This window comes from Xiphophorus hellerii, chromosome 10, assembly GCF_003331165.1.
Source record: "Xiphophorus hellerii strain 12219 chromosome 10, Xiphophorus_hellerii-4.1, whole genome shotgun sequence".
NCBI classification, from domain to species: Eukaryota; Metazoa; Chordata; class Actinopteri; order Cyprinodontiformes; family Poeciliidae; genus Xiphophorus; species Xiphophorus hellerii.
Window position 1 is genome coordinate 3,678,752 of NC_045681.1, and position 22,569 is coordinate 3,701,320.

The 22,569-nt window shown below is 36.5% G+C and overlaps 2 protein-coding genes across 2 annotated transcripts; one reads left to right on the top strand and one right to left on the bottom strand.

Annotated features, from left to right (window-relative positions):
• Window positions 1-564: 564 nt before the first annotated feature.
• LOC116727196 (serine/threonine-protein phosphatase alpha-2 isoform-like) lies at window positions 565-11,713 on the bottom strand. Its single transcript, XM_032574452.1, has 7 exons — window positions 11,314-11,713; window positions 9,745-9,876; window positions 6,720-6,950; window positions 5,751-5,855; window positions 4,215-4,438; window positions 2,472-2,606; window positions 565-1,375 (listed from the first exon to the last, which is right to left on the bottom strand). The coding sequence occupies exons 1-7, from the start codon at window positions 11,366-11,368 to the stop codon at window positions 1,280-1,282; spliced, it is 978 nt and encodes a 325-aa protein (XP_032430343.1). The 5' UTR covers window positions 11,369-11,713; the 3' UTR covers window positions 565-1,279.
• A 1,116-nt stretch (window positions 11,714-12,829) lies between these two features.
• On the top strand, window positions 12,830-21,240 carry pelo (pelota mRNA surveillance and ribosome rescue factor). The gene is made up of 13 exons (XM_032575154.1): window positions 12,830-13,050; window positions 13,618-13,710; window positions 15,501-15,651; window positions 16,517-16,607; window positions 17,238-17,401; window positions 18,004-18,064; window positions 18,172-18,333; window positions 19,530-19,576; window positions 19,655-19,728; window positions 19,804-19,875; window positions 20,181-20,255; window positions 20,384-20,415; window positions 20,852-21,240. The coding sequence occupies exons 1-13, from the start codon at window positions 13,010-13,012 to the stop codon at window positions 20,944-20,946; spliced, it is 1,158 nt and encodes a 385-aa protein (XP_032431045.1). The 5' UTR covers window positions 12,830-13,009; the 3' UTR covers window positions 20,947-21,240.
• The last annotated feature ends 1,329 nt before the right edge of the window (window positions 21,241-22,569 follow it).

The following is a 22,569-nucleotide window of genomic DNA, read 5'->3' on the forward strand; positions in this document are numbered from 1 at the left end:
AAGTTGCTAATTTAAAGTACTGTGAAAGCAGTTTGAAGTTTGTCAAAGTACTTCAGCAACTAATTACCTTCAGCTAAGTAGCTGACAGTAGCTAGTTAGCTACTTTAGCAATCAATTAGCTGCTAACTAGCAGCTAATTATCTGCTAAGATTAGTAATAGCCTCAACTGCCAGTTTATTGGCACATTTCTAAATGCTAATAAATTAACAGCTAGCTGTTATTTTAGCGGTAGCCTCAATTACCTCGAGTCACAGGATGTAATAAAGATTTGCCTGACAGAAAAATAAACTATATAGACTGAGATTAAACGACAAAATTCAAAACCTGTGATTAGCAGTATTTAAGGTAAATTTCAAAATTTTCTAATAAATTTAAGACATTTTACTTTTAGATACATGAAATTAAGACTTTTTAAGGATGCGCAGAAATCCTGCTTTAATATATTAGAAGAAACAAAAATGCTCAAATCAGTGAATAATTTACAGTTTAATTCCTGCAACAAAGCGTGGGTTCAATGTAAAACTGATAATTACACAAACACAGAAGAAGAGGGAGACACGGCAGTTCAGATTCTCGGTTTATTGGTCAACTCGATGAAAGACTACAAAACGAATTCACAAAAAATCTCTTTCAAGTAATCAAATCTGTACAAACCTAAACTGTATGGGGGGTTTTTACAGCTCTGGCTCATATGAATCTGACGAGTCATTTGTGTTTGTGCGTGTGTGTGTCGCCGTGTTCTTGCTTGGAAATGATGCAACTCCTCACAGCAAAATAAGCAAGACACGAAACACACACACACACACACACCTGTGTTTGAGATTTTACAGTACAGAAACAGGGAAAACAAAACACGCCTCCCTCCTCTTACTCTCTACAAGTATGCTGCCAAAGCCGCCATGACAGCAACCTGTCTCCCAAAAAAAACCCTGCGATTTCAGTCTGGTTGCCATAGAGACCGACCCTGTGGTTTCAACGCGGTCAGAACAAGGGGAAAGTATAAACCTTTCAATAAATTTGCAAAAATGTACATGTGATTTTAATGCTCACCTGCAGACGAGACAAGTTTATAGTCCGCGCACGCACGCACGCACGCACTCACTCAGACAATCCATTACATTAAATGTTTTAAGAAGTACAGATAAAAAAGGAAGAAAAACAAAACAAAAAAAAAGCCCTGGGTATAGGTTTGATTTCTGGCTGTTTGGTGGAATAAAGGAGAAGAGAGGTAGAGAGGGCAGGAGGGATGGGCCGGAGGTCGAAAAGCAAACTACTGCTGTCATTTCTTAGCTTTCCTGGGAGGAGTGACGGGGCGGCCGGAGCCCAAGCCGCCTCCGCCGCCGTAGAACAGCTTCTTATCGGCGGGTTTCAGGATCTGTTGCAGAAAAAAAACATCAGGAAACTACTAATAAACAGAGAAAGTAATGTGTTTTCTATAGATATTAATATCTGTATCAGTCCCAATATTGGGAATAGAAAAATATCAAAATCGGTATTGGTAGGGGCTGCACAGTGGCGCAGTGGCTGCACAGTGGCGCAGTTGGTAGCACTGTTTCCTTGCAGCAAGAAGGTCCTGGGTTCGATTCCCGGCCGGGGTCTTTCTGCATGGAGTTTGCATGTTCTCCCTGTGCATGCGTGGGTTCTCTCCGGGTACTCCGGCTTCCTCCCACAGTCCAAAAACATGACTGTTAGATTAATTGGTCTATCTAAATTCTCCCTAGGGGTGTGTGTGTGTGTGAATGGTTGTTTGTCCTGTATGTCTTTGTGTTGCCCTGCGACAGACTGGCGACCTGTCCAGGGTGAACCCCGCCTCTCGCCTGGAACGTAGCTGGAGATGGGCACCAGCAACCCTCCCGACCCCATTAGGGACAAGGGTGAACAGAAAATGGATGGATGGATGGATGGATGGTATTGGTAGGGTTGCAATGCTAAATTTTGCTGGACAATAAATTGTTCCAGAAATTATTGCGATAACGATAATGTTGTTTGAGACAATTTTTAAGTAATATGATGGTAAAGACATAATAATAATGCAAGAACACATTGTAAAAATAAAAAAACATTAAATTTTAATGAATGATGTGTGCAAAAAAGCTAGCTAGTTAGCTAGCCTGCATCTTGCAATGTAGATGTCTTGACAGAATAGTCCCGTTAGAAAAAAAATAGAATATACAATTAAATAGTTCTGTAAAGACACAATTTGAGACCTGTGATTTAAGGCCAAACTACTTTTAAAGCCTAATTTTTAGATATGTGAATTTAAGCTTTTTTTAAGGACATCCTGTTATGATTTCATTCTCACCATTAAACATAAATTTCTTGTGGCCCTAATACTCCGTCTGTCATTTGTACTTTCTTTACAAGAGACTAAAAATTTATTAAAATTGAAAATCGAGTTAGGTATGAAAATATTGTAGATTTTACTTTTTAAGCGCTGTGATCACTTTCAAAGATGCAGGTGTAATGCTCACCTGGAATGAACACATGAGGGTCTCGTCTACGCTCATCATGGCCCCTGCGTTGTCGAACTCCCCGCAGTAGTTTGGGGCTGAAAACAGCGTCACCAGCTGGCGCTTAGCAAAGAATTCATAACCGTCCTCAACCACCTGAAAACACACGCAGGAGACGGTCAAAACACAGCAGAGTGAGGGAGGCAGGAAAAATAAAAACTAATAAAAATGTGTTTTTTAAACAAAAATAATAATACACAAAAAAAAGGAAAGAAATTGATAAAAAAGAATTGAAAAAAATAAAATTTGTTCTCTCCTCCCCAAACTCTCAATAGTTCAGGTGGGAATTAGACAGCTCCTTCAAGACGCCAACATACGTTTATCACTGATTCCAACAAAGATTTTAAGATCTAGAGAAAATTGTATACTATTAGCGATGCTTCGGATACGGCTAACAATTATCTGAGTAATCGATTATTCTATTGACAGATGATTAATCGATTTCCCCAAAGATTAATCAACAATTCCAACGATTAATCGATTTTTCAGAAAAATAAACGATTGTTCTACCGATTAATTTATTATTCTTACTATTAATTGACTGTTGTGTCGATTAATAGATTATTCTGACGATAAATCAATTGTTCCGACGATTAATCAAGTAAAAAATTTGCACATTATACCAAATTTTCAACCGCTTTGGCTTATTATGTACAGTATTAAAACTACATTAAAAATGCTAATAAATAATTCAATTCCTTTCCTAAATGAGAAAAACATTTTATTACCTATAATGCAGCAACATATTATCCCTTTAGTGTACTCTTGATCATCTGTAGCATCTGCAGCCAAAAAAAACTAAAAAATAAAATAAAATCAACATGTAAAAAGTTCAGCCCTTTCTGCTTGACTTAATATCAATACAGTGTAGGGCTGATTATTTTTTTAGATGGACTAATTAATAATTGGATAGAAAAAGGTGTTTAATAGGAGTTTGAATCAGGTGAAGCAAAATCCGCCACTTTAGGATTTCTGTGTAGAACACATTTATAGACAAAGAAAGTTTTTCATCTTAATGTTTATATTTTTGTTCAGTTTTGGCTTAATTGTTGCTCTGACTGTGCTGTTCTTTTTTTTAAATAAAATAGTACAGTTTTACTTTTAAATATCTGTATAGTCCAAATTAGTTGACCATTATTTTAACAATCAATTAATCACGACTGAACCGATTAATCACGATCGAGCCGATTAATTAAGCCCTAATAAAGGTAGGAAAATGTTTTTAATTGGAGAGTAGGTAGGAAGGGAAACCAGTAAAGATATTAAAATAAATCAGACAAAAATACAAGTATAGAAATATTAATATAAGATTTATGTACAATCTACAACCGTAAACTAACAGAAATCAATAGCTAATATTTACAACTTGGAGAGAAGTATAACAGAGCTTCAGCTTTTATTGCTGTTTTTTGAGAAGTTCCACCTGATGCACTTCCACAAAATATTTGAAAGTCATCAACTAGCTTGCTGAGAATTCAGAGAGGAAGTTCCCAGCCGATAGGAACAACATGAGCGCAGCGAGAGCCTCGCCTTGCAGAAACAGGTTCCAACAAGCTGAACACACCTCGAATAAAAACATTCCTTTGTCCTAACGGATTATTCTATAACCGAATACAAATAATAATCAATTTAGCTGAAGAACAAGTCGCTCTGGTTTTGCTTTTGCTGACATCTCTCATTAAAAAATTAACTCTCCACACCGACCTGATGGGCTCGACAAATCAGGTCCATGTCGTGTCTGTGGAGGAACTTGGTGACCACGTCTGCGCCGAAGGTGAAGGAGACGCCGCGGTCGTTCTCGCCCCAGCCCAGCACGTCCTTGTCCGGGTCGGCCCACAGCAGGTCGCAGAGGAGGCCCTGGTCGGGCACGTCGGTGGGACGCATGACCCTCCTGACCTGCTCCATGGACTGGAGGTCCGGGGAAAGGCCTAAACACCAACAACGCAAAGGTTAAAAACGGCAGAATCAGCAGAAAATATACCAATATTTTTTATTTAAAGTGTAAGAAACTGAACCAGTTCCACAGCGATGACACTATTTAATCACTAGAGATCAGTGGAAACTTAAAAAATTCTATAAATGTAAGCATTGGCCAAAATGATTAATTGAATTAATCGCGATTAATCGATGATTGGAACAATCGTCAACCGATTCTGTAATCAATTAAGTGTACAGACTCAAAAAAAAGGGTAATTTTCTGACCAGACGTCATCTTCAGAGCAGTAACTCAGCCAAAACTGTATAATATATACATACGTTTAACATTTAAAATAAAAAAAAACAACCTTTTGTTTGCATATATTTATTTAGGCTAAAGCGATTAATCGGTTATGGAAGTAATCGTCCACCACTTTAGTAATTAACCATTAAATGGAGCATACAGACAAATGACCCTAACCATTCAACAAGCTGTTATTTAGCATGAAGTCCAGAACTGTTTACATAAACTGATTTTTGATCATTAAATCTGTGAATTTCTGACTGATCTTTACTATTTTTTATATTTGTTTCAAGTTGGATTCATGTTAATGTGTATTTAAAGACTTAACTTTGAATAGAAAAAATATATACAAAAAAATTCTCAATCAGAAATTGCACGACCGCCATGAAGTTTCTCCACGACCCTCCTATGGGTTGCGACCCCCACATTGAAGACCTCTGGACTAGATCAGAGGTACAATTGATCGATAATTATTTTTTCATCAAAAGGAGCAAAAATGTGAAAGAAATTCCTGCATATACCCAGAACAAAGCTAACTTTTGAATTTAATTCTGCAAACTAAGAAAGAGATTAAACCAGATTTAGATTTAAGCTCCATCGTCGTCCTTCTGCAAGGTAAAGCTCCTTCATGTGTTCACTCTCTCTTATGTAACCAGTTTACAGATCAGCAGTCTGTGTTTACATATTTTCACTCGACGCCGCCATTTTGTCTGAGCCCACTTTCACATGCTTTTTAATTTCTCTAAACCTACAAACACACATATTCGCTGTGAAACACTAATATTTATTCTCAGCGGATATGTTGAGTAATTACCTACAACATTCTCCAGATCCTTAAATGTTTTATCAGATGTTTTCCAAATGTAAATCCTAATAAGAGTAGGATAAAAATCAACCTAAGTAGCCAAACACTGACTCTCTGAAAACGGGACATAAATAGAGTGAATTTTACGCTCGTTTGGCTGCGACGGAAACAACACAGCAGAGATGAGAGACGAGTTACGGGGAGAGGAGGATACCTCCATGGCAACAGAAGATCTTCTCGTCAACGATGGCTGCGACGGGCAAACAGTTGAAGCAGTCGGTGAAGGTCTTCCACAGCTTTATGTTGTATCGCCTTTTACCTGTGAGAAAAAAAAACACATCAGAAAGCCTGAATGTTGGATAATTTCATTGCTGCAAACTACAACGCGTTTCAGTGGGACTGCGTGGAGAAGAGGAGGGAAAATTATGTAATCTTCACTTTTCTCTTTTGCAGATAAAATCTGAGAAGTGTGGCATGCATTTGCATTCAGCTAAACAGAGTTAATAGTTTGTGAAACAGAACCAAGGTGCACCGATTGCAGATTTCTGAAACTGGATCTGACAATTCCAAATTTTGGGTCTAAAAAGTTTAAAAATGATCAACTTTTTGCCATTTTTCTTTGCAAAACAGCTCAAAGTAAGTCTGATTGGATGAGCCACGCTCTCAGCTTTACCTTCCAAGTCTGCCAGTTCATTTCTGAGCACTTTAAACTTCACAAAATAATACATTTTGAAGCCTTGCCACACATTTACAACTGGATTTATGTCTGTACTTTGACTGGGCCATACACTTTTTCCACAGAAAAAAATTCAAGCACTTTTCAGTTGAGTTTTCGTACTTTTCCAGCACCGCACTTTGAAGAGAAAAAATAATACAAATGAACTAAAGAAAACAGTTTTTGTACAGTATTATATAATATAATTTATTACAATTATTAACACATCTTGTGATTGTATTTTACATTCTAAAGCAAGGGCAAAAAAGTAAAATATAACAAAATTTTATGTTTTGAAATGTGACTCTTGCACACAAACCCTTTACAACCAACTGGTCTGAAAAAGTTATTTCTACACAATGTAAAAAAAAGTTTAAGGGGAATGAATACTTTCAATAAGCACTACCAAACCAAGCGTCTTCTTAAGCGGTGGATAAACAAATACAGTTAGAATTTTTTCTGACTTACACTCATCATAGAAGCCGTATATTCTGTTAATGGAGGCGCACTCGTGGTTTCCCCTCAGCAGGAAGAAGTTTTCTGGGTATTTGATCTTGTAGGCCAGCAGGAGGCAGATGGTCTCCAGCGACTGCTTCCCTCTGTCCACATAGTCGCCCAGGAACAGGTAGTTGCTCTCTGGTGGGAAGCCTCCATATTCAAACAGCCTCAAAAGGTCGTAGTACTGCCCATGAACATCGCCTGGAGAGATGGAAAGAGCAGGATCGTATGGAAGACCGAAAATGACAACAATAAAAACAGAAATATATCCATTTTGTGTAGCCTTTTCTTTATATATGTGCCTTTTTGTCAAGAAATTTATACATTTTGTTTTGCCTCCGACGAAAACAATTTTCTGCTTTTATTTTTAATTACGTCAGTTTTGGTCCTCCATAGTTCTGAGCTTGACTTTAATTAAATTTTGACTCACAACAGTCATTCAGAGGCAGATAGAGAGAAACAGATATAATTACTAAAATAAAATTAATCCATAAAATTCAAAGATTTCCATCTGAGGAAGCCAAGACTTCATGCTGAGCAAGTACGGGGTCACGTAGACAAAAACAACTCCCTTTTAACATTATCTGTGCTTTCATTGCGTTGACTGAAATTACAAAAATAAATTTACTTATTGCTAATTTTGAAAAACAAAAACAAAAAACAACTCATGTTTTTCAATAAAAAGTTATTGTGATAAGTTTCTTATAAGAATTAGAATAATTTTGATTTATTGCTGTCACAATAAAATCTAATAATGTTTTTTAAAAAACTGAAACTGTCCTTATTGTCAGGATTGATAGTTTTCCATTTTCTCTATCGAAAAACTTGTCCTGGAAGCAGAAATGGTTGATGCACATAGGCTGCTTGTTTTTCATCTTTGAGGGTGACTAAATCTTAAAATAATTTTTAAAATGTTAAATAGAACCAAATTTATCAAGCAGGTTTCTTCATTCTTTAGCATACTGTCGTAATTAGAATCTCAAACATGCAGCAGCTTTTACTCAAAGCAGCTTAAAAAACAAGTGACCTTGTGTCCCGTTTTTGTTGCAGAGTTTAGACAAAAAAATGTTTTTATAGCCCAAATAAGAAAAACTAAACCAAAGAATTTGGAAAGTTAAATCCTATTTTTCTGTTTTGGATCCTCAGTTATTTTCCTTTCCTAAAATAATTCAGACTTTTTAGTTCATTTCCATAACATCTTGCATGTTTAGTTTATTAATAGGTGGATACAAATTTTAAAAAGGTACAAGAAACAACCATTTTAATTTTAAAAATAAAAAGTACTGTGTACCTTGGCAGAAAGTTTGGACACCACTGCTTTAAGGATGTCCAACTTTAATCTGTAGTGAACCTAGAACAGATGGAGAAACCAAACTTTGTGCCACTTTTTAAACCTAAAAACATTAAATCCTTATTACTTGTCAGCCAAAACGTAAAATTAAACTCCTGGCTATACTGCAGCGGTAATTATTGGTCAACGGACATTAAACAACTTTACGTTTAAAAGAACAAACAGCAAAGTGGTTAAAAGTGTGATTATCCTGTCTGACTAAAAAAAGCTAAAGGTTCAACCCTTTGTTTGGGAAAAGCATTCATTTTTCACACCAACCAATATTTAACAAAATATTCAATTATCAGTTGATTTTCAGCAGAAAAAACTCAAGATGTGAGCCTGAATTTAGTGTTGTAATGTGGGGCAGAAACGATTAATTGTGATTAATAAATTGTTGAAATAATCGTTGACTAATTTAGTAATCGATTAATCATCAACTGGAGTATACATTAATAAAAAAGGGCTGAAATAACAGTTAAAATTGTAATAGAGCTATAACTGTACAAAATTGTACACAGTTTGCATTTAAGATAAAGAAAACATTTTCTCGGTAAACATGTTCTCCCATATTTGATGAGCCATTTATTGCATTTTAAGCAATAAATTATTAATTTTCTTGTGTAAAAATTAATGAATTTGTTTAATTGCATTTTTAATGTTGTATTAAAAAAAGCTTAAGAAGTTAAATAAAAAATATGCAGAAAGATCCACATTATCTAGACGATTAATCAATTAATCATTAGAATAAGTGATTACTAAAATAATCATTAGTTGCAGCCGTACTGTAGTGATTTTTTCCCCTCCGTTTTCTGCAGACTACTGCAAACTCGGTCACTTTCTGAACTCCACACACTGTTCCTATGAAGTAACACTGAATGGTGTCATCAGCACAACGACTCAGGAGAACAAGTCCAAGGAGACTCGCACTGCAAAACAACAGCGGCAAGGCAACAAATAAATACATCTCTGCATGCTTTTAATAAGAGAAAGTCAAATCCAAACGCTTATTAAATCCTGCAACTGTTAGAGCTGAAATGATTAATCAAATTAGTCATGATTAATCAATTATTGAAACGGTCTGCAATTAATCGTTAACTGGAATACAGGCAAAAAAAAAAAAGACCATTTACTGGGGAAAGAATCAACATATTGAGAGCAAAAGTTAAACCAAAACTGTATAAAAATGCATATATTTTGCATTTAAGATATTTATGCCTTTTACTATAAAAATGTTTTGGCCAAAACTCCTCAGGTGGCAGTTTTAGCTTCATCCGGTTCAGATTTACTAAAGGATTGCTAAATTACTGCATCTTAGGCAATAAAATATTTATTTTCTTATTTAAAAGGGAATTCATTTATTTATTTGCATCTTTTAATTTATTTCTAAAACAGCACAGAAAAAGACTTAAGTGGCTAAATGAACAATATGTAGAAAGTGCCATTTTAAACCCTGATTAATCGATTAATCACCAAAACAATCAATTAATCATCAGAATAATAGACAGATTAATTAACTACTAAAATAATCGTTATTTGCAGCTGTGCAACAGTTTTCCACCTCTTTAGAGAATTCACCATAATGTTAAAATAATCCACAGAGCTCCTCCCAAACTCAAGTGTGTGAAAATACACTTGAAGATGACCCTTGACCCCGAGGCTCACCGCAAATCTTGAGGGGTGCCTCCAGTTCTAGCAGGATTGGCTGACTGAGGAAAATCTCCCGAGACTTCAGGCAGAGGCCGCGGATTTCATTCTCTGTCAGCTGAACGTTTTTACCGGGTCTGGATCCTTTCACTTTGCAGATAAAACAAAGCAGAACAAAAAGTACATCAAAGGAAAAACAATGATTATCACTCTTAATCGTCTGAATTTAAATATTCATTTTGTGCCCAAAAGTGCAAACCATTGGTACTGACTATTCCATCTGTACTTTTAAAAGTTACAGTTTTATACTGGATCTAGGGATAATTTTTTACAAGAATTTCTGAACTGTGAATGCAGCTAATATTTTAGTCTGTTTAAAAGACAATTTTCAGATTTCTCAATCAATCATTGTGATATTTTATGTGTGGAAGTAGAAATATTAGAGAAGAAATTGCCAAAATAATAACAGGAAAGTAGTGAATGTCCTTTAAAAAAGGCGTAAGTGGTAAAATAAAAACTCTACAGAATGTGCCATTTATAAATTCCGATTAATCGCTAGAACAATCGATTAATCGTCAGGAAAATCGATTGTTCAACAAAGAAGGTGCTGTTATACAAAATTAAGGTAAAAAAACAAAACTGCTTCATCTTCCAATGGATTTATTTAAAAAATCTAAATCCATTTTTTCATATGCAAAAATAAATTAGATTTTTATTTTAGCCCCCACAATTTTTGCAATACAATTCAAAAGTATATAAAAATATTTTTGATATTAGTTAATTTGCTTAAACATAATCTTCCAAACAGCCTAATATCAGCAACTATTAAACATGTTTAATAATTTTTTATCTTACATTCTGATAGAATCAATCAACTTTTTGTAGTTTAATTTAAAAAAAAAAATCAGCTAGATTGGATACATTTGCTTCAACAAATCTTGTAATTTATTAATTTTCAGATTAAATAAAATCTTCCACCTCTATCTTAGAACCAGTGACACATTTGAGTCTCTTATGTATTATGCTTTTTAAAAAATAAAAATAAAAGAACAAAATTTAAACTCAACGAGTCAGAACTCAAAGAAAACCAAACATTTGAATCACTCAAATGTTAACCTCTCATTTCTAACCTACAAATTGTGTGAAAATAAACACCATTTCAAATACAAGCGTTTCAAAAATGTTGTTAATATGCCTACATTTATGCACACTTTTTGATTACTGTTAATTTTTTATTTTAGCTATTCAAAATTCCCACCTTTTAGATTATCAAAGACGATTTGGGAAGAAATGCAAGCAAATTCAACATTTCAAGAAACACACTGGAACACGGGAGGCATTATCTCGGCTCAAAGTTTGCATTTTTGGCCAAATCTGAGATTCTTTCCTTAAAGTGTCAAAGTTAGGGGGGGAAACAGGTTTTAAATGTTAGAAATGGGGATGATCAAACCAAGCTGATGCTGCACAATTTAAATGTTCAGCTTCGTTTGCAAGACGCTAAAGATGAGCAACTCGCCTAGCATTGGCGGCTTCCCTGTTCGCTAAAATGGCACCTATGTGCGGATAAATGTATATTCTGAGTCTTACCTTCGAGCAGGCGCTGTATAATGGAGTCGATGTTCAACTTGTCGGCTTCCGCCATTTTATTACCCTATTTTTGGATCTTGGAGTAATCGATGAGATAAAGATGCGGCGGCTTAAAGTGGCTACCGAGTTACTGTTAGCTTAACTACTTTAATCGGCTGTCGTTAGCGCGCTAGCTCACTAACCTTGGGGGAAAATTGTCAACCTCAAAGTCTGAGGCCGGGAGTTCAATTAATGAGGATGTGATGGCTGACATGTGCTGCAAGAATAATAAATTGTCAATATATTTTTAGTAAATATTCCAATTAGCTTTTAAATGTCAGTATTTTTCCCGTGACAGCCCCGTTTATGCCGCAGCTACTAGCAGCATGCCATCGACAAAAAAAAGGCTAGAAGAGCGTTAGCTCAAAGCGACGTTGAACGGAAGTGGTAAGACTGTTTTTGCGCTGCGATTGGTTAGTTTTCACATGTAGGCGGGATCTAGTGCGTTCTCTCCTCCCCTGGATTGGCTGTATTCGAAGTATGTCAGCATTTGGTTATCTTAAAGTTACAATAAAAAAAGAACGAGTAGTCGTTCTTGGTATATAAGGTAGGCTGTGGTGTCATATAATCAAAACAGCATTTATGACAAATTTTTGATCATTGTATTAGTTTTAAACAATAACATTTATTCAGATCTGAAAGGTAATTTTTTATAGTTGAAAATTTAATTTAATATGTGTAAGAAGTTCCCAGTTCCCAGAACTCTTGTGGGAACCATTACATTGGTTTGAAAAAACATCTAAGTTATTTTACAAACAGCATTAGGTAACATCACTTTAATGACTAAATTAGAGTAAAATTGAATAATAGGAGTTACTCCAACATTTAATTTCCCTTTGGGATCAACAAAGTTTTTTGCTTTTTTATTACGGCATTACAGATATCTAAAATGAAATACTTCCTCAGTGTCTACATTTCCTTAATAAAATTATATTTCAGTACAGAACTACAGAATGGCAAGCATCTAAAAAGAAGTTCAATGGTTTACAAAGAACTTTATGCATTGGTAAAACTTTCAACTAAATGAAAAAATGATTACTGGCAGGTATATACTGCATCGTCATACAACAACAGTGTGTCTTCAGTCAGATGCTTTTCTGACACACTGTAATACAGACTGCTACAGGATATCTTTCCTGCCCACAGCCCACAGCCGTCAGCATCTACCACATATATTTGAAGAGCCTTGGATAATATGAGTTACAATAACATTTAGTTGCTCTTCGGTATTAATAAAGAATTTCTGAATTTAAATTTAAAAGTTTTTTTCACATATAGTTACTAAAGTATAAATAAGTAAATACAATTAGCTATATTACCCATCTCAACACATTTCCTGCAAACTGGCACAGAGTTTTAGAATAAAAACTGGAACTGAAGAACGATCCGTGCTTTGAACGGCATGTGTAAGTATTAAATGACAGGATAGCTTGCCATAGAGACGCCCACGGAAGTGACCCACATGGAAAGACGTATTTTCTCGTGACGTAATGCCTCAGCGCCTGGCAACATGAACTGAGTGATTCATTCTGAAGTTAAGACATGGCTTTCTCTTAGTTTGCGCTTCTGTCGGTATAAAAATGTGTCTAACTTGGTCAAACGCGAACCTCGATAGCTTAGGCTAACACTTGTGTTGATATTTTACCATCGTCTCACCATGAAGTTGCTCAATAAAGATATTGAGAAAGATAATGCCGGGTGAGTGCTAATGTTAGCAAGCTAAAAAAGCATGCTATTTGGTAACTGTGTCACCGAAGACGTAAACGAGCATGTGTAAGCTGCAACAACTCCTGGTTTAAGGGGCGAAGGGGTTTGTAAAAATAAATAAAAGCATTACTAAGGTGTGTCCAGATGATAACTTTTCTATTACTAAGCATAAAACTATGAGTAAGCAGCAACATTTATGTTATGACTCATCTACGCCGTAATTACTGTATTAACATTCGTCCTTTAATGTGTTTGTACCTTTCTAATTAAATTAAATTTTAAAATGCAGTATTGATCCCAAAAGGAAATAAAATGTAACAAATTTAATTAGAGAACTATTAAAGATGGCGATGGCTGTGGGCAAGAAAGATCTCCTGTAGCAGTCTGTGTTAGAACAGATTTGATAAAGTCTCTGACTGGAGACAGTTTTTCATGAAGAAGATGGTCAGGGTTGTCCATAGTTTTATTTTATTTTATTATTCATCCAGATAATATTATATTATAAGCATATTTTAATTAATTAACAAAACTGTTGAATATGTGTTTATTCTTCCTCAGTCAGGTGACTCTGGTGCCAGAGGAGGCAGAAGACATGTGGCACACCTATAACCTGCTCCAAGTGGGGGACAGTTTGAGAGCCTCAACCATCAGGTAAACATTAATATCCATAACACCAAGACAGGAAACCGGCCAACGGAGGACTGATGTTTAGAGTTCGACTGATATTTCAAGACTATGAGGATTTTTTTTGTACATCACAAAATGGAAAAATTTATTAATTAAATATTTACAGAGAAGGAAGTTATTTTTTATTTTAAATGTAGTATATATATATTCAAAGTCCAGATAAATTGAGCCATAAAGATGACGTCTCTTTAAAAAAGTCCAGATTTTCCAAAAATCAAACCTTAAAAAACCCAAAATTAAATTATTTAATAAAATCTGGTAATAAAATTCGGCACGTTCTGCAGATTTTTAAAATTAAATTTCTTAAGCCTTTTCTATACAATATTAGAAATTAATTAAAAGATGGAAATAAATAATTTAATTCTTTTTTTAGATAAAGAAATAAACATTTATTACCTAAAATGCAAAAACACAACATTACTCTAGTGAATTTTAACTCGGTGAATTTGAAAAAAATGCCACTTTGGGAGTTTTGGCTAAAACATATTTAAATATAAAGGTTTTTTTTTTATCTTAAATGCGAAACATATGAATATATTTTTGTACAGTTTTGGTTTAATTACTGCCCTGACAGAGCTGCTCTACTGCAATTAGTCGAATCCTGAATTAGTTGATGATTAATTCAATAATGTTGATTAATTCCTGGTAGGGAGACCTTCTTTCCTTCATAAAATCACCATTTGAAAACTGCTTTCAGGGTTTGCACAAATTTATTTGATGATCTGAGAAAATAACAAAAAGAAGAAAAAATCAGTACTGGGGCACAGCAATCTAATAAAAAATGCTGTGACAATTTAACTCTGCGGATTGATAACACAACACATAATTAGATGGTAATTACTTCTGTAATTACTAGATAAGCATTAACACGCCCCTTCCTGCTGTTTTCCACGTTTCACCACCACAATCGTTACATAACCACCATAATTTTGAATAATCATTTGTAGATTCTAATCTGTTGTATGAAAATAACAGAGACGTTACTGTCTCCTTCAGGGGAGAAATATTTGTAATATTTTTTCTGAAACTTTATAGTTATATAGAAATCAAAATCACCATTAAGTTGTTAATGTGCTGGCTCCGGTGTTCTGTCTGTGCTACCCATTAATCCGTCCTACCTTGTGGTAATGCGCACATCGATGCTACGTATCGATGCTACGTATCGATGCTACGTATCGATGCTACGTATCGATGCTACGTATCGATGCTACGTATCGATGCTACGTATTGATGCTACGTATCGATGCTACGTATCGATGCTACGTATCGATGCTACGTATCGATGCTACGTATCGATGCTACGTATCGATGCTACGTATTGATGCTACGTATCGATGCTACGTATCGATGCTACGTATCGATGCTACGTAACGTACGTTAGGAAAACCTGATGAGGCAGCACAGATAGTCAGAACTCCGGTCGGACAACAACTTCAAAACTGTAAGATGTGCTGCACCGTTAGCTTCCATGTTTACTTCCGCAAACACTGAGCTTCTTCTTCTTCTTCTTTTTAATGGCGGTTGGGAAAACACTGAGCAAGCTCTCTGTGTGACGTTATTGCGCCCTCTACTGTGCATGCGGGACACTTCCAGGTCGTTTGCAGTTCACACTGGAGATCACATACAAGTCGCTTAAGTAGGGAAATGTGAACCAAAAAAGAAAGAAAAAATCTGATTTAACCAAAAAAAAAGGTGAACTGAGCATGAAGGCCTGCAGTGTGAGCGTAGCCTTTGCTGTCTGCTGTCTCCCACAGGAAGGTGCAGACTGAGTCGACCACAGGAAGCGTGGGCAGCTCCAGGGTTCGGACCACTCTGACTCTGTCCGTGGAGACCATCGACTTCGACTCGCAGGCCTGCCAGCTCAGAGTGAAGGGCACCAACATAGAGGAGAACCAGTATGTTAAGGTCCGACACGTTACCCAAAACCTATTTATTAACTACACCATAGAATTGCACAAAAATCCGTGAAGGACGGCGGAGTCCCTGCTCGAAATTCTGTGAAAGAGGTTTACGGAGCCTCGTGCCAGAAGCCCAGGAAAATGCTGCCTACATCGTTTTAAACTGTGTGATTGTGAGTGGGAATAAAAATAGCAACAGGTATTTTGTTCCATATAACACAGTAGGAGTATAACAGGTAAACCTTCTATGGATGAAACTCGGCTAAAAACCCACCTGTTTAAGATTGTATTTGAAACATAATCAATTACAAATTTATTGATGGAACCTGACTTAATGTCGTGTTTTGATTGTTGATTCTATGTTGCATTGTGTTTCTGTGTTTGATATGATGTAAAGCACTTTGAAATGCCTTGCTGCTGAAATGTGCTATACAAATAAATTTCATTGATTGATTGATTTAAAGAAAGTTTAGTGTTTCTTCAGTATGTAAATGTATTTCATTAATAGATAGAAATATCAAGGAAATTAGATCAATGCAGGTGAAACAACCTGCAAAAACAGAAACTGCTAGTCTTTCATTATTCTTTCTTTTTCCTAGACTTTTCTTTCTAGTCTTTCTTTCTCTAGTCTTTTTTACACCTTGTTTGTTTCTAGTTTATTTTTTAGTCTTTCATTCTTCCTCCCTTTCTTTCTTTCTTTCTTTCTTTGCTGCTTCTTTTTTAGTCTTTTTTACACTTTCTTCCTCTCTTTCTAGACTTTCTATCTTGCTTTCTCTCCTTCTAGTTTTTCTTTCTTTTTATTTTCCATCCATCCCTCCCTCTCTTTTCTGTAGTATCTCTAAAATGTGGCTGTCATGATGTCTTTTCTCCAGATGGGGGCGTACCACACCATCGAGCTCGAGCTCAACAGGAAGTTCACTCTGGCTAAGAAATGCTGGGACAGCGTGGTTCTGGATCGGATCGGTAACATAAATACAAAAAACATATTTTTAAATTTAATGTTTAATTTACCAAGATAAAAACAAACACTGAGATTAAAAGCCTCTTTTTAATTATACAATTATTCATTCTGTTCATGTTGAACCTTTTTTATTTAAAACTTTTTAAACCAGGGATGTCCAAAGTGCGGCCTGTGGGCCATTTTTGGCCCTTGGATTAATTTTGTGTGGCCTCTGAATTCAATAATGGCACAAATTTGGCCATCCAGCACTTCTTAAGCAAGTTTATATCTTCGTAAGCGGAAAATATTAAGTACAACACAAAGAATTTTTCTTGAATTATCTTTTTATTATCATTATTATTATTATTAGCCAGCATGTTTGCAGTAACAGTCGTAAAAGAAAATTACTTACTTACTTTTGTTGCTGGAAATAAACTAACATTAATGCAAACGTAAATTATCTCGTTTTATTTATCAGTGTGCAGGTAAATTTACAATAATATTTATGTGTTTTTAATTGGGGGAAGAAAAAAAAAATTGGCCGCTGAATACTTTCAGTTTGGGGATTTTGGCCCTCGGTTCAAAGTTTAAACATAAATAAGACCTGAACCTGCATGAAGTGTCCGTTAAGCATGTCCTGGTCTCCGCTTCAGAGCAGGCCTGCGATCCGGCGCAGAGAGCAGACGTGGCGGCCGTGGTGATGCAGGAGGGCCTGGCCAACGTGGTGCTGGTGACCCCCGCCATGACCCTGCTGAGAGCCAAAGTGGAGGTCACCATTCCTCGGAAGAGGAAGGGAAGCTGCAGCCAGCATGAGAAGGTGAGTCTGCTGCAGCGCTGCGTCAGACTGTGGCTGCCAGGCGTTTTGTTTCTCTTCATGTTGTCACATTACAGCAATAAATATAACGACACTCGCTGGGTTCAAAATCCAGAAATTTTACTCAAGAGTAGCAATACTTAATAATAAAATTACTCAAGTAAAAGTAAAAAGGACAGCACAGTAAAAACACACCTAAAAGTACATTTTTAAAAAATTTACTCCAACTCTGATCCTTCTCCACGTATCTTTGTCTTCCTGTCGTAAAAAAATGTCCTTGTTACTAGTTTCCTTTGATTTTCTAAAATGTGGCAGCCAAAGAGTGGCCCTGTATTTTTCTTCTCCGACTGTTTTCAGAAGAAGAGCGCCTGTTGCTTGTTGTGTCTATGGGGCTCAGCACCGCCCCCTGTCAGTGAGGCATGGTACTTTCTGCCTCACCCGCTGCATTTTCACTACACATTTATGACTGATCAGAATGACTAAATATGTCACACATATTCATTAAATATATTTTTTCCATAAATATCATAAATATATACTTCAAAGTAAGCAGCAGTACAGCGTATGAATCTTACAGAAATAGTTTTTTCTTTTCTTTTCTCCAGGCGCTGGAGCGGTTCTACGAGGCAGTGATGCAGGCGATTCTTCGTCACATTAATTTTGAGGGTAGGACAATAGCTAAACTACAAGCACCGCCCCCTAATAGCTGAACTACAAGTTCTCTATTTTAATTTGTTGATCCATATGAAGGTTTTCTTTTTGGTTGCTGTTAGTGGTGAAGTGCATCCTCGTGGCCAGCCCCGGGTTTGTCAAGGACCAGTTTTTCGCCTACGTCTTCAAAGAGGCGGTGCGACAGGACAACAAGGTCCTGCTGGAAAACCGACCTAAATTCATGCTGGTCCACTCGTCATCTGGCCACAAATACTCACTCAAAGGTAGGCAGGAGCTGCTGCAACGTTTTGAATTAAACAGTTGGATTTCACTACAAGGATGCAAACAATTAATCCACTTACTATTAATTGTCAATGAACTATTTACCAGGTTAAAATAATTCCAATCGATTAGCTAATAACTTCCGCTTAGACCTTGTTTTAGTGTTGTAGTTTGGCCGCCGACCAGCAGAGGGCGTAATAAAGCTGAGTCAGTGCCGTATGGCGCTGAACTGAGCGGTGATACAGAATAAAAGATGGCGGCCGAGCCTGAAAGAGTAACGGTCAAAACAAGAGTCTGGCTGCAAAATGCACTTTATGCGGTTCTGTTGTGAAATTTAAACAGTGGACAAAATCCTTAAGTTTCTCTCTAGTAGCGCTCATTTAGCCGAGCTGCATGACGGAGCAGCGTCACTTTCTTCCTGAAAGATTACTGATGCGCAACAAAGGCAAAGACGTGATGATAAAAACGTGGGGGAGATAACTGGAGAAATAATGTAAAAAACATGGCGCCAATAAGCAAAATTGATTTTAAGGGCTGTTGATAAAACTTAACAAAATTTTATCATTCTTTCAAGAGTAACTCCAGACGGTACTTCTGTTCGTGGGGAACTCACTGATTAACATATTTTATTTTTTTTGTATTTTATTTCTCCATTCGGCCACCTAAGAGGTTAATGTTTGTTATTTTTTATAAATATGTGTAAGTTAATATGAGAGTATTTGGACTATACAAAAAAAAGGTCAATACAATTCAGAGGACAAAGGCATAATATTACGAGAATAGTTTTATTAGAATAGTCGAAATAATATGAGAATAAAGTAAATAAGAGAAAAGTTAATAGTATTACCAGAATAGTCATAATTTTAATATTCTTGTCATTTTATTTTTTTATTTTCTTAGCATGACCCTAATACTCTGTTGTTTAGAACCACAATTTTCTGTTTATTCAGTTGGTATTTAATACAGCTGACCCAAAATAATGTTGGAATGATTTTTTTTTAAATTTGGTAGATTATGAAAAAAAACCCTCTTTACGTTATGATGGTCGGCCATCTTGAGACAAGAGAAAACTGAAGTTTTTTAAAAAATGGCCACTTATCAATTCATCGTCAGTAGTTAGTCTTTAGATTAACCGATTAATTGATAACTAGCATCCCTAACTAGCAGCTAGAGGCCTAACTAGTTGTTTGTTTTGCAGAAATCCTGTGTGACCCGGCCGTGACCAGCAGGCTGTCTGATACCAAGGTGAGTTTCTGCTCCGGGTTCACCCGATTTCCTCCTGTAATCAAGGAGTTTTTATCAGTTTTTGTGTTTGACATCCAGGCGGCTGGAGAAGTGAAAGCCCTGGAAGATTTCTACAAGATGCTGCAGCACGAGCCCGACAGAGCCTTCTATGGGTCAGGAACCAGAACCAGCAGTTTGGACCAGCAGCAGCTCCTGTCGCTCATTTGTCTGTTTTCCCTTTTGTACAGAATCGCTCACGTAGAAAGAGCCGCGGACGCGCTGGCCATCGACACGCTGCTGATCAGCGACAAGTTGTTCAGGTGAGGACAGAGGATCATACGGGTCAGATGGGGTCATGAGTTCACAGAATGAACTGGTTGCTGCTAAAAATATTAGCATTAGCTGCAACTGATACACATTTTCTGCTGGTTTCAACATGAAAATTATCCATCCATCCATCTGCCTGTTCATCCAACTGTACACCCATCCATTAAGTCAATATTTCCATTCATCCATCCATTTTTCTATTCATCTATCAGACCAACCAATCATTCATCCATGCATCTGTTTGTTTCTCACTCTCTTTATTTCTCTCGTCTCCGTTTTGTTTTTGTTCTGCGTTCAGACATCAGGACATTCAGACACGCAGTCGATACGTCCGGCTGGTGGACAACGTGAAAGACAATGGAGGAAACGTCCGGTAACTAACATGAAGATTTAAATACTGTATATATTTAACCCTTTATTTGTATGTTACTAAGATATTTGACATTATTTATATTTATCAATCAGTTGATTTGTCCATTTTTGGGTTTTTTTCCCATGCAGGATATTCTCAAGCCTTCATGTCTCTGGTGAACGTAAGTTGCAAATATTTTGTCTACATAATAAATGCTACAGTCACATCAGTTTCACTTATTTTTCACATTTAAACAGCATTTATTCACTAAATAATTCTGAATGTTAACATTTTGATGGCGGCCATCTTAATTCTTTTTACTAACAGTAGTAAATTATATGTAATAATGAATTGAAAGTGTGTTTTCTAGTTTGTTTGTATTGTTTTTATCTCCAAAGTGCTGGAAAAGTTTGAAAATTTACCATGAAAATGTTTGAATTTTACTACGTCATCATAATTTTATATTTTTTAATGCAATGCAAAGTAAAAAGAAAAGCAATTATACCATTTCATCTTTAAGATAAATGTGCTGTTTGATAATCTGACTCCATTTTTATTTATTTTTATGGAATCTCTTGGTGTTTTTGAGTCATGAATATCCTGAACTGTTTCCTCAGAACTGACCCAGCTGAGCGGAGTCGCCGCCATCTTGCGGTTTCCCATCGCCGACCTGTCGGACGCCGAAGACGACAGCAGCTCAGGCGAAGACTGACCCGATCCACAGCTTTGCAGTGATTCTGTATCGTTGGAACAAATCAGCAGAAGTAGCAAACGTTTTTCCACTTCTGTAAAACCGAAGTGACGCGTTTCTCTGAGTGGCCATATTTCTACCTAACCGAATGCAGTTTAGAGTGGATTGTTGCTTTTGATTTGAAAAGCTGCAGGAGCTAGAAAATAATAATCCAGTTGTTGCCAAATCCAGATTTAATTTCAGAGGTTTTCCTTTTGTTTTTGAAGTGTATATACAGCTAATTTTTCTTTGAGATTAAACAGGAGAACCATGCTGCTGAGACTCATTTCACTTCCTATCATGCATGAAATAAAGATAAGAAATAAGATAAGATTTATTTGTCATTGTCATCAACAGATTACAACGAGATTGAGATTTGCTCGACTCGAGTTAAGATGCAGGTTATGTGTAAACACATCAGCCCAAGATATAAAAATATAATCTTTATTGTGCATTACAACTTTATAGACTCTTTTGTTATTATGGGTCAAGACCCAGTAAACTATGAATCAAGTAATTCAGGATTTTCATCTGATACAGCGATATCAGAGTTCAGTAACATTGTGGTTGGTTCCTCTTCTTCTCTGGCATTAAAAACTTCTGCTGAAAAGAGTTTGAGCAGCTAAAGAACTAAAGTGCATTTTAAGGGTTTGTTCACAGCAGCTCTGTGTAGTCCGGTTTAATAGATCTCTAGTTCGTTTGGGGAGGTGTGAATGTGTAAACAAACTCTAATGCAGACAAAAAAAAAGTTAATTCTGGTCCACTTACAAACTTCGGTCTCGTTTTGGTTGAAATGAACTCTGGTGTGGTTTGAATTCATACGCTCCAAAAGCAGGAAGTGAACTGCAGCACAGAGCATTCTGGGTAAATACAATCTAAACAAACAAGCGAGTCTAGCACTAGAGAGAAATGAGATGTTGGTGTTTTGATAAAAAGAAATTCTACAACCACAAAAATTTGATGCTATGCCATTTTTGTTTACGCTTTGCAAAGAAGGAGGTCTTCATGTCGTTTCCTTCAGTGGTTTTTGGTGCAGCGCCGCCACAGGCGAGGAGGGGAACAGGTTCTTCAAAGGGTTTGGTTTGTCTGACATGGCGCAGTGTGAAAGCTACGGAAGCCAAGAGTGGACATTTTCTGTATGTACGTTTTGAGATGGCTTTTCTCCAAATAACGAGATAATCTGGAGAAAAGTTTGTTTTCTTGAGATCACGAGATGATGCGTTTGTTCAACCTGATTCCATTCTTCAAGTTTGAACAAGTTTGTTCGAAAACAATGTTTAGCTTGTTGTCTTGAGAAAACTATTTGGAAATTAAATAACTATGTCAAGAAATTGACTTTTTTCCAGAAAACCACAGGAAAAATCAACTGGTTTTCTTCAGAAAACAAAGGAGAAATTAACTACCGTATTTTCCGGACTATAGAGCGCACCTCACTATAAGCTGCACCTGGCTATAAACCGCTGATATCTCCGTAGCTCTCAGTTTTCCGTCGCAGAGAGCTGCGTCCTTAATAAATCTGCTACTAAGGACGCAGTCCTGCGTCTCCAACGCCGAACCATGGATTCGTTCACGCCGAGCTTAATACGTGCAGTGGCTCTATTTCCG